Source organism: Pristiophorus japonicus, chromosome 4, assembly GCF_044704955.1.
Source record: "Pristiophorus japonicus isolate sPriJap1 chromosome 4, sPriJap1.hap1, whole genome shotgun sequence".
Classification (NCBI taxonomy): Eukaryota; Metazoa; Chordata; class Chondrichthyes; family Pristiophoridae; genus Pristiophorus; species Pristiophorus japonicus.
This window is the reverse complement of record NC_091980.1, coordinates 118,779,149-118,792,063: the sequence shown is the minus strand read 5'-3', so window position 1 is coordinate 118,792,063 and position 12,915 is coordinate 118,779,149. Positions and strand designations below refer to the sequence as shown.

At 44.4% G+C, this 12,915-nt stretch overlaps 1 protein-coding gene across 2 annotated transcripts in view; it reads left to right on the top strand.

Annotated features, from left to right (window-relative positions):
• Positions 1–11,666, top strand: part of LOC139262154 (GDNF family receptor alpha-4-like) — a 32,382-nt gene extending 20,716 nt beyond the window's left edge. For both annotated transcript variants that reach the window (XM_070877298.1, XM_070877297.1), the window contains exons 5-8: positions 830–939; positions 4,407–4,541; positions 9,090–9,229; positions 10,184–11,666. In XM_070877298.1, coding sequence (XP_070733399.1) covers positions 830–939; positions 4,407–4,541; positions 9,090–9,229; positions 10,184–10,354 — 556 coding nt within the window. In that variant the 3' untranslated portion in view covers positions 10,355–11,666. The remainder of the gene's footprint in view (positions 1–829; positions 940–4,406; positions 4,542–9,089; positions 9,230–10,183) is intronic.
• Positions 11,667–12,915: the final 1,249 nt, after the last annotated feature.

The window sequence follows — 12,915 nt, the reverse complement described above, 5'->3', positions numbered from 1 at the left end:
CTGGTGAAAATCCGGCCCTGTGTAGAAATCCAATGAACCAAACCCTTTCCCATTTGCTTCCATTATAAGGAATTCCATTCACTACCATTGTATAGAATTCCAATGGATCAAAGTTCTACCCATCCACTCACAGTGTATTGAATTGCAGAGATCAAACCCTTTCCCAATCATTCCCATTACATAGAATTTCAATAGGTCAAACCGTTCCCATGCACAGCCATTTTATAGAATTCCAAAAGCTTTAGTTGTTTTGCTACGAGCCACTGGATAAATAAGCACATAAACACCTCTATGAATACATACATGCACAAATATCCCTATGCTGCCACATTAATGTCCTTTCTGTCCTCCATCTTCATTCCCATACTGGCCTTATTCCCTGCTATACATACATGAGTAAATAACCCTGTTACTTGTAGGCTTACCTGCCGGCCAATCAGAGCTCAGGAAACCTGCTCTGGTTGTGAAGCAAGCCTATTACTTGCTGGATTACTGACTGAAGATGAATTTTTTTGTTATGTATGTAAACATGTAAATACCATGTCTAACCACCAGAGGGCTTATCCCCTGGAGTCCCAAGGGATCACACAATCCCTTGGGAGCACCTGTATATAAGGAGGCCTCACAGGCTGGAGAGGCATTCTGAGATCTGTAATAAAGGACTGCGGTCACACCTTACTTTGAGCTTGCAGTATCTAGTCTGACTCTTTATTCACAACACAACAGTTTTCACTATATCTTCGCATTCTATTGTACTAAATCCCCCCCCCCAAATCGGACTGTTGCCATCCCAAGTGTAACGTCTTGCTTTCTTTTATTTTTCTGGCAGATCCCGACTGGCGGACTTTCAGACTAACTGCCAACCGTCCAAGAAGTCTGCCAGCTATTGTTTCCGAGAAAACTATAATGCCTGCCTTCAGTCTTACACAGGCCTCATTGGTAAAATACCCTGATCTTTACTAGGCTGTACTGAGTGTTTCTGTGAATTTAACACTGAGGAGCAAGCAGTGCCAAACATTCTCATGTGGCGAGCGTAACCTCTTTGAAAGAGTTCCACTGGTTGCTGTGTGTCAGCGACATTGTAAATACATTTCTAGTGCTCTGTATCTCTAGAGAGACCTTGAATGTGTCCCAAAACCACATGTTTATGATTTTGCTAGAAAAACCTAGAGGAAATAGGAATATGGGAATTGCTGGACAAAAAAGGCCATGGTCCATCTAGTTCGCCTTCTGCCATCCTGGTAGTCACATGATACAATGATAATGGAATGTATCAATTAGTCTAGGACAGACCCAGACATGACATGAGGAAAACCCCAGTGGTGGAGAACTTTGGAAACCACAGATCCAAAGTCACCTGTTCAAAATCTTCAAAGCTGTGTTTACAATGTCATTGACACATTATCAGGGGTAATCTTCCCTCCATGTGAGCTTATAAAGTACACGTGAGCCCAAATTAAGTTAAAACTAACAATTATTTAGTCATTTATATCTTTGTTAACAGGATGAGCTTGTATCTAAAAAGACTTATCAAATTATTTTGCTTAGGTAATGTTAGGGTACAGGAGAATTTATTGGTATCTCAAGTGTTTAGCAATTTGTAATACCCGTCTGTTGTTTTGGAGGTTGCATAGACCTTCTGTCTCACTCCCTCTCTTAGACTTTCCAGGCTGTATATCTTCTGTAGTTGAGCATGCAACCAGGCACATTGTAGTTAGGCTAACACCAATGCTGCCCTTTAGCTGGCTGCAGGGACATACAACATTGGTGGCAGAAGACTCTCCCACTGATATTCCTCCCCATCCCCATCTCCCCCGAGGCGTAGTACCTGGCATCTGTTCCGTGTCGCTTCAACAATATGCCAGAGATCAGGAACTCAGCAGTGTGAGCAGTGTCCCCTGACACCACACCATCATGAATTCCCTGTGATTTATTGTCATTTATTTACTGCATCCTGACCTAATTCTCACATTGTTTTAATCAGAGCAAAATCAACTATAATAAACTCAGCCAGCTTTTGGGATTTGGGCAACACTGGTAAGGCAGTATTTATTGTCCATCCCGAGTTGCCCTGAGGACATTCAGATTCAACCACATAGTGCGGGACTGGAGTTACATCTGTAAGAGGGGTGGCAGGTTCTCCCGCCCTGAAGGACATTAACAAACTGAGTTTTACAACAATGATACAACAACTAGTACTTTTAGTACTAGTTCACAAATTACCAGATTTATACCATTCATTTTCACAACTTTTCATGGTGGGACTTAGACTCATGATATTTGGGATGCTAATCCAGTAGCATACCACTAGTTTGCTGTGCTACAGATTGGTAGGTTGTAAGCTCATGTCTCTAATTCCTGCATGGCTTGTTGCTGATCTCAGTCTTGCTGTTGCAGGAGGAGATACATGGTTTCCAATCATTTTCACACATAAGGAAAGAAGGGGAAAAATTACAGGGAGGGTTACTGTACAAGGTTGCTTTTATATACTTTGGGCTAGAAATTATGGTGCATCTCGTTTGGGGCGATAACTTTTGAAATCTCGGAAAAGTATTGGCAGGCAATAATGATTTTCTGCCCCTGAGAAATTCAGCTTTAGCGCTCCAAGAATCAAGCGCTAAAAACTTCTCTTAGGGTGCTAAAGTGTGAGACCGCAGCGGTTGCGGCAAAGCACTGAACAATGTGGAGTGCAATGCTACCGGTATCAGAGACTGCTTCCCTCACCTTAAAAGGAAGGGTCAATGATGGTGCACAACATACTTCTGCTCAGTTCTGTGTTGCCAGGCGACCTGCGCGACTGCCATTACAACCCCAAACACTCCCAGAGAGTGGAGGGATTGGACATCTTGTAGCAATGAAACCTAAACACTTTCAGCAGGCATCAGACTGGCGCAAAGAATAAAGTTTGGCCTACGTGAAAACCATTCCCTTTAATTAGCGCTCCCTAAGCGGCCAGCCGACGTGAGAATGCCGCCTCCTCCTCCTGCCGTTGTTGATGCCCAGCAATACAGCAGTGGGCGGGAGGCAGCTTCATATCCGGGGCAGTAACAGGGCGCTGCGCACTTTATGATGTCACAATCTGCGAGGCGCCAGAGTAAGTGTTAGTGCCAGCGCTAAGCCGGCAGCGAAGTTAGCAAACGTCACTGAATTTGCCGCCTCCCCTGTCGCTAGCCCCTTAGTGACCCGTTACCATCCCCCCAGGCGCTAAGCAGCCAAATTTCTCCACCTTTCTACTTTAACTCATTCTTTCTTAGGAACTCAAAGCTGTTAGACTCTGGGAGGCGAGAAGTTTATCTTTTCTTGTTTCCCCCTCTTTTTTTGGTCTTTTCAATATTGAGCTTCTAATCTAAATCTAGGCTAATACTCTAGTTAAGTACTAAGGGAGTGCTAAAATGTTGGAGGTGTTGTCCTTCAGATGACATGTTAAACCAAGGTCCCATCAGCCTATTCACCTGCACGTCACGATCCCATGGTACTATTTTAAGGAGTTCTCCCATTGTCCTGGCAAACATTTCTCTCTCAACCAACACTACCAAAAAAAAAGTTGTACATTATAACATTATATTGTTGTTGGTGGCAGATTGCTATGCTAAGAATGGCTGTCGTGTTTTCCTAAATCAAATCATTAGATTTCAATGTATGTAGTTTAAGGTCTTTCAAAGATGTGATAAATTGTTATAGAAATGAAAGTTTCAAGTGAAACAGCAACTGCAGAAAAAGGGGACATAGGTACAAACTGATGTAATATCTGAATGGCTCAGTGCATAAGTACACTATATGATGGGGTGGGTATTGTGCCTTACAGACCTACGTTTGACCCTAGTCTCTGTTCAGTTGCTGATTTCAGCCAAAGTGTTGTGGTTGCTGTAGTTGCTCTCCACGCCCACACAGTAGATAGGTGGAAACCTCAGCTGGGGTTCCTTCTCATGATTTGCTATCCAATGATCCCTGTTGGAGAGGGTGAGGACTTAATTAGTTTCCCATGTCGAGGGTCATATGTGACAATGGGCACTTGAGTATAGTACTGGAGGCTGCAGCTGCTCGTGGAACTACACCCTGCACGAGTCATCGCCTTCAGGAGCTGGAAGATGAAATTAGAACACAACCAGATTGAGTAATTGGGTGAATTCCAGTTGGGATTGGCTTCATCTTCACCTGGTGCAGTTTAGATGATCCAAAGACAAATTCTAATCCAAGCTTCAGGCTGTTCATAGTATTTCTGTTTGGAATTATGTTTAATACTTAAGTGAAGATTTGGACTTGACCTTGTTGGGAGGGGGGGGGGATCTGTTGGATTTATGTATTTGCTGAACCTCCTGTATTAGGACATTGATGTTCAGCATAGGACTTTGATGTTCAACAAGAAGTACTTTACAGAACTCTAGGCTACTTCTGTTTCCTGACAGGTACTGTTCTAACACCAAACTACGTGAGTAACAGCAGCTCCGATATCTCCATTTGGTGCACATGTGCCAACAGTGGCAACCAGCGTGAAGAGTGTGAGAACCTACTGAACCTTTTCACAAGCAACAGCTGCCTCAGTAAGTATGGACAAACGATGGATAGATAAGGCAATCTACTCAAGACTTTTGCTCAGAATTGGGTAAGAGCAGCCCAGAATGATTCTCACTCTAATTTATCCTCACCCCTATTCCTGTGGACAAGATCTTGGAATCTACACACCACCTCCCCACAAAGACAATAGTGAAGTTAGGAACTCATGTCCTACTAAGGCACTAAGGGTTGAGCTCTAACCTGGGTAAATTGTTCTTATTAACGGTTTAGTATCTGATGGAGTGTACTGCACGTATACTAGGCCATTTTGCGCTGAGATATTGGGCATTATTCCAGTTATTTGAATTAAGTATTTAGTTAAAAGAACAGGCACGACCTCAACCCTCCCTATCTCTTTAACCACCTCCAACCCTCTGAGATCTCTGCTCTCTTCTGATTCTGACCTCTTGCACCTCCCCGATTTTCCTCACTCTACCACTGGCAGCCATTGTTGTGTATCTGTAAAGCATGCACTCCCATGTTCCGCCACCAGGGAGCGCATCCCCTGAAGTCCCAAAGGATCCCAGCATCCCTTGGGAGCACTGTATATAAGCCGGCCCCTAAGACCTGTTCCTCACTCTGGAGTGTCTTAATAAAGATTGAGGTCACTGTTACTTTAACATCCCTGAGTGCAGTCTCATCTGTGTTAGGAACACAATAACTGGCGACGAGTTTACGAATCCAACGCAAAGATGCAGCAAACTGTGGGCACCCTGGAGAAGTTCTCGGAGGGTGAGGACTGGGAAGCCTATGTCGAACGGCTAGACTTGTACTTTGTAGTCAATAGCTGGACGGAGAAGGAAGCGCTGCAAAAAGGAGAGCGATCCTTCTCATGGTCTGCGGGGCACCGACCTACAGCCTCATGAAGAATCTTCTGGCTCCGGTGAAACCCACAGATAAGTTGTATGAGGAGCTGTGTACACTGGTTCGGGAGCATCTTAACCCGAGGGAGAGCGTGCTGATGGCGAGGTATTGGTTCTACACGTGCCAGCGATCTGAAGGTCAGGAAGTGGCGAGCTATGTCGCCGAGCTAAGACAACTTGCAGGACAATGTGAGTTTGATGGCTACCTGGAGCAAATGCTCAGAGACTTGTACTGGGCATTGGCCACGAGACCATCCTACGAAAACTTTTGACTGTAGCGACACCGACCCTCAGTAAGGCCATTGCGATAGCACAGGCATTTATGTCCACCAGTGATAACACCAAACAAATCTCTCAGCATACAAGTGCTAGCAATGTTTATAAATTAACTGGAACTGTGTTTGTGAGCAGAAATGTACAGGGCAGAAACCACGAGTCTGCAACTGCCAGCAGGCCTCAGGTGACCCAGATGACTGAGTCCGCAACAAAGGATGAATGCAAGGCAATTCACACCTTGTTGGCGCTGTGGAGGCTTCCATTCAGCCTATTCATGCTGCTTCAAAGGGTATGTTTGCAAGAGTTGTGGAACAATGGGGCACCTCCAACGAGCTTGCAGCTCGACCTGCTAACCACCATGTGGCAGAGGAAGATCGGTCCATGGTGGATCAAAGCAATTTCGAGCCTCAGAGAGGAGGCAGATGCTGAAGTACACTGGGTGCACACATTTTCGATGAAATGTCCACCTATAATGCTAAATGTAAAATTGAATGGCTTACCTATAGCCATGGAACTGGACACTGGCTCTAGCCAATCCATCATGAGTAAAAAGATGTTTGAGAGACTGTGGTGCAACAAGGCACTCAGACCAGCCCTGAGCCCCATTCACATGAAACTAAGAACGTACACCAAAGAGCTCATCACTGTCCTGGGCAGTGCCATGGTCAAGGTCACCTACGAGGGCACGGTGCACGAACTGCCACTCTGCATTGTTCCGGGCAATGGCTCCACACTGCTTGGAAGGAGCTAGCTGGGCAAAATCCGCTGGAACTGGGATGACATCCGAGCACTATCACATGTCGATGAGGCCTCATGTACCCAGGTTCTTAACAAATTTTCTTCCCTTTTTGAGCCAAGCATTGGAAACTTTTCCGGGGCGAAGGTGCAGAGGCACGACCCATTCACCACAAGGCGCAAGCGGTACCTCACATGATGAGGGAGAGAGTGGAAATTGAGCTGGACAGGCTGCAACGCGAGGGCATCATCTCCCCAGTAGAATTCAGCGAGTGGGCCAGCCCGATTGTGCCAGTACTCAAAAGTGATGGCACGGTCAGGATTTGCGGCGATCATAAAGTAACTATTAATCGTTTCTCGCTACAGGACCAATACCCACTACCTAAGGCAGACGACCTATTTGCGACGCTGGCAGGAGGCAAGACATTCACCAAGCTCGACCTGACTTTGGCCTACATGATGCAGATGCTGGAGGAGTCTTCGAAGGGCCTCACCTGCATCAACACAGGGACTGCTCATCTACAACAGATGCCTGTTTGGAATTCGGTCGGCAACAGCGATCTTCTGGAGGAACATGGAGAGCCTACTCAAGTACGCACGGTGGTTTTTCAGGACGACATATTGGTCACGGGTCGGGATACCGTCGAGCACCTACAAAACCTGGAGGAGGTCCTCCAGCGACTGGATCGCATTGGGCTGCGGCTGAAGAGGTCGAAATGCGTCTTCATGGCAACAGAAGTGGAGTTTTTGAAGAGAAAGATTGCGGCGGACGGCATTCGGCCCACAGACACCAAGACAGGGGCTATCAGGAACGCGCCCAGGCCACAGAACGTCACAGAGCTGCGGTCGTTCCTGGGACTCCTCAACTATTTTGGTTACTTCCTACCGGGGTTAAGCACCCTCTTAGAGCCCCTACATGTGTTATTGCGTAAAGGTGAGAACTGGGTATGGGGAATAAAACAAGTAATTGCTTTTGAGAAAGCCAGAAACATATTATGCTCCAACAAGCTGCTTGTATTGTATAACCCGTGTAAAAGACTTGTGCTAGCATGTGATGCGTCGTCGTATGGAGTCGGGTGTGTATTACAACAAGCCAACGTTGCAGGAAGGTTGCAACTTGTCGCCTATGCCTCCAGGAGCTTGTCTACAGCATGATTGAGAAAAAAGCATTAGCATGTGTGTTCGGGGTAAAGAAAATGCATCAGTACCTGTTAGGCCTCAAATTTGAGCTGGAAACCGATCACAAGCCCCTCATATCCCTGTTCGCTGAAAACAAGGGGATAAATACTAATGCCTCAGCCCGCATACAAAGGTGGGCACTTGCGCTATCAGCGTATAACTATACCATCCGCCACAGGCAAGGCAGCGAGAACTGTGCGGATGCTCTCAGTTGGCTACCATTGCCACGGGGGTGGAAATGGCGCAGCCTGCAAACTTGTTGATGGCGCAGCCCGCAGATTTATTGATGATCATGGAAGCATTTGAAAATGATAAATCACCTTTCACGGCCCGCCAGATTAGGACTTGGACCAGCCAAGATCCTCTGCTGTCTTGAGTAAAAAAAACTGTGTACTGCATGGGAGCTGGTCCAGCATCCCCGTTGAAATGCAAGAGCTAATCAAGCCATTCCAGCGGTGAAAGGACAAGCTGTCCATTCAGGCAGACTGCCTGTTGTGGGGTAACCACGTAGTGCTACCCAAAAAGGGCAGGGAGACGTTCATCTCGGATCTCCACAGCACACACCTGGGTATAGAAATGATGACAACGATAGCCAGATCCCACGTGTGGTGGCCCGGGATCGACTCTGACTCCGCAAGATCCTTCAAATCCATTAGCAGGATAGGTGCACCAATGTCAGTGTTCTCGCTCAGGCCAATATCCCCAGCATCAAAGCACTGACCATGCTCGATCAGCTCCGCTGGATGGGCCACATCGCCCACATGCCTGACACGAGACTCCCAAAACAAGTGCTCTACTTGGAAGTCCGACACAGCAAGTGAGCCCCAGGTGGGCAGAGGAAATGCCTCAAAGAGACTCTCCAAGCTTTCTTGAAAAAATGTAACATCCCCACCGACACCTGGGAATCCTGGGCCCAAGACCGCCCAAAGTGGAGGAAAAGCATCCGGGAAGGCGCGAACACCAAGTCACTTCGCCGAGAGTAAGCTGAAGGCAAGGGTCGACAGCGGAAGGAGTGCGTGGCAACCCAGGCACCCCACCCATCTGTTTCTTCAACCACCATTTGCCCACCTGTGACAGAGACTATAGGTCCCACATTGGACTCTTCAGTCACCTGAGAACTCATTTCTAGTGTGGAAGCAAGTCATCCTCGACTCCGAGGGACTGCCTATGATGATGATGAGCATTACGTTGAGATGAACAACTCCGGCACCTTATAACTGTCAAGATACCTACATGAAATGTGTTTTGAGTAACCTCAATCTTATTAAGCCACTTTAATAATGGTCCTTCAATTTGGATTGGGGAGCCAGCGTCCAAGATCAGTGTTGTTAGTTCTACATTCTGTAGACTGGTGGCATCTGTTGCCAGCCGACAGAAAACAGTAAGGACAAAATTCACCTACCAAAATAACAAAGTACTGGATTTATTTCCTGTTGATATTAGCCTTTTGCCTGGTGTTTAACATGACTTGGTTTATTACAGGAAATTCAGTTAATTCGTACACCAGTTCTTCGCTGTTTCATCTGTCAGATAACGGACAGCCTGCACTAACAACTACTCAACGCTTATCCAACTTCCCAGACAAGGATGCCAGCATGTTAGCCAAGTTGGACTCAAATGAGGTAAAAGCCCTTTCTGACCTCCAATTTTGTACTATCAGTGTAAATTATTTGCAGTTAAAGCATGGGGCATTCATCCACATTGGGAACTAGTGATAGAATTTGTTTGTTTTGAGTGAAAAGAAGGTTCAAAAGAAACATCTCCAAGGCGTTAAATGTTGAAAGCCATGGATAATGTGGGCATAAATAACTTAGCCCTGAGATTGCGCCTTTGATTCAATAGGCCAAATGGGTCTTCCTGTTCTGTACTTTTTTATATTGTTACAACTGCATGGTAGTTCTTTGATCTCCATCATGTCATCTGTGGAGGCAGGAGCTTCCCCGCATTATGTGAGAGAAAATTGGGGAGAGTCAAATCCATCTACTCTTACACTCCTCGTGGCTGGTTACTGAACAGCATTGACATGGAGTGAGTCAGCAGTCTGCCTGCTCAGGTTGAGTAGGGACCTTGTTGAAAGCAGAACCTTCCATTGACACTTGTTTCCTCCTTGCCTTGCCATTGACCTTCAGCTAGACAAGAGGAAGGTCTGGGAAGTGAACATCTCCATACTTGATGCTGTGTCTCACCTACCTCACTTCATGGATCAGGATAGACTCCTCTTCCTGTTGTGCCTCCCCAATGCATCTAAGAACATGACTCAAGGAGACTCCCAATTGAGAATAGCTGAGTCTGATTCCAAGGCAAAGGCCAAGATTTTGACTTCAGTCTTATACATAGAGGTCCAATGCTTTATCAAGACAACTCCCAGGCTGCTGTCAGGTGCATGTTACTGGTTGATAACTGCTTGCAACTGTATTGAGGTTGTCTGTTCCTTTATCTCATCTAACTGAGCTACATGTGAATCCATGGCCAACAACTTAAATGACAATATTCTAACTCATTGCACCATACAACAATCTGAGCATTTATGTGACATCTAAGACTTTTATCACCTTATTTGTCTAATTCCATTGCAGGACTGCGATCGTGGAGACAAGCTCAAGGCTTCTCAAGAAAAGTCTCAGCCTGAAAAAATGACTGATTGTAATGCGAATTCAGGAACTGATATCCAGAGTCTCTCTGTAATAGTACCCTGCACCATCACATCACTCTACATCTTCATAACTTTTGTAGAAAATACCATTTGAAAGAAAGTAACCAAGACTTTCTATAGAAACAGAAGGAAAGAAGAAAAAGTCTGACATTTTCCTTCTTTATGAGCCCCATCCTAATTGTGATTGCTTCAAAAAGAAAAACAAATGCCTGAAACACAACTTGAACTGAGAAAATAGCTTGTTAAAATATCCAGCAAATTTATCATCTTGCTAAAACATTAACTGGAAATGTAGTACAGTTTATTTCACTTCCGTGTATCTCTCATGTTATAACAAACCAAAATCTCTTCACATTAATTTCCATCACAGCCAATAGTTAAATGGATGGGTTTACTAACATTAAACATTTACCTCTTCCATTTAAGTCCCTTCTTAAAGCAATTCTGAAAAGAATAGCATTATTAAAACCAGTGATTACACGCAGACCTCTCAAAACTCCATTGGTCTTTCAATTGGACCACATCTGTTTTGGAGTATAGATGTCATACTTTGACTGATGTATTTGCTGTGAGAAGGGAATTAAAAGGGAGAGACAGTTTGCTAACCTTTAAATGAGAGGCTAGAAGAATTCTACAGTCCTGTGCATAGTCCAAAATAGGTAAACCTTCATTCTGGAATATCACTTCTTTTTGAAGTCCGTATCCCATGCTATGAAGTTGAAAGGTGTGAACACAGCTGTTGCTATGTTGCTTTTCACAAGTGTCATGGGCACCCCTGTTACATCAGGAAAAAAAGTCCAAAAATGGAACGGGTGATGGAGATAAAACCTGTATTACGGTAAATAGTTTGGGCCATTTCAAAGCTTGTAATCAATGATCCAGCAAAGAACTGAGCAAGCCTTGTTCCGTAATGAATGACACACTGAGTACTACTTGTAAAAGCCTGACCAGTTCTCACTGCAGCAGCTTTGTAAAATGATTGAAGTAATGACGTGCAGCTACTCATCAAGGTGGTTCAGTAAGTTCACCTTGTGTAGTTACCCTGTACTAATGTTACGCAGGTGTCCCTGACATTGCACCTCTACCTTATACTATGCATTGTTTGTATGAGTCTGCTGCTGTAATCGTATAATGTATGAAATGGTGGCATTTCCTGTAATGTATTGTTTAAGAAATAACCTGGAAAATCTACTGGTCTTCTTCTGACTACTAGTAATCCAGTCGTAAATGTCTTTTGTACTGTGTCACATGGCAGCTGCTGTCATCTTCAAATGGTATTAGTAAACCACTGTGAGAAAACAGACAGCTGGACTGCATGGCTGTAGTGAAAAAATCAATTTGAAAAGAAAATTTACTGTCATATATAATATATATTTTATCAGTGATAACAGATTAGATGATTGTAAAGCACCAGTCTAATGTTTGGATTCAAATATCATCCATAAACTACTTGAAATTGACACTTTTGGTTTACAACATTGAAGTTCTTGATTGGATTAGTGTCTTGTGATGCACTGAGTTTTCTGGTGTCCTTTGCAAATATACTCCAGCTATATCATCAGCTCTGCTTCAGTGTAGACACATGATGAGTATTTACACTACATATTGAGCCAGTGTTGTGACACTGAGTCGTATACACCAGGAAGGTCTTGGGTTTTATTGCCGATCTCTGCTGTTAGCTGACCTCCTCGTGTACCTATTGAAATTGCGTGAGGGTAGGATTGGGCTTAGCTGTTCTTTCTCCACAGTTGAGTAACCAGCCAACTCTCGATGCATAGGGTCACGTGATGAAAGGCCACAGGAAGGTAGGAGGGCTATTAAGACCCTTTTTAATTGTACCCCAGAGTCATTGCTGGAATAACGAGGTGGGGGAGGTGGGGGGTTTCTCCAAAAATGTACCATTAACATGGAGACACTATATATACTTTGTTGGCTATCTTTTAAAATATGCTCTGGCATCTCCTATCCAGTAAGGACAATTTCCAGGATTATCAGCTGCCATTAGCTTATACTTTATATATGTTGATCGCATTATTTTCTAGAAATCAAATGTTGCTTATCACATGATAAACTGATCTCAACCAATAATCCTTCAGTGTGAGTCTCTTCATGCATCAGCTACATGAAGTACGCTGGATGCTGTCTACCACAATACTTTTTGTTGGGGGAATAAAAACAGAACCAAAAAGGAATAAGCTACTCCACACCAGCTCCACGATGTAAAGTAGAAAAATAAAGACGTGCGAGATTTCGTAACATCATCTCAGAATTCAGACGATGGTTATAAACAGCTTGAGTTTCACTCCTATAGTTAATAATGGCAACTGAATCTTTTACTGAGATTCAACGTGGTATAAACGCCCTGAGGTATCCATCATTCTCTGCGTAATATTCAGAGACGGTGGGTCATTGCTCAATATGTGTTTATATCCCAATTGTGGATCCTTCAATATGGATATCATCACCTTCAAATCACCACCAGTCACCTTGCTGCCAGCACAAAACCAGAATTGAACACACAAATTTACAAAAGTAACAGAGACCAAATCTTAACTTGTTGGGGGTGGGGGACATTTATAAATTGCTCAAGTTTTGTTGTCAATGTTTTTGACCCCCTCAATTAGATCACGTCCTGTAACTCACTTCCTGGTGGCC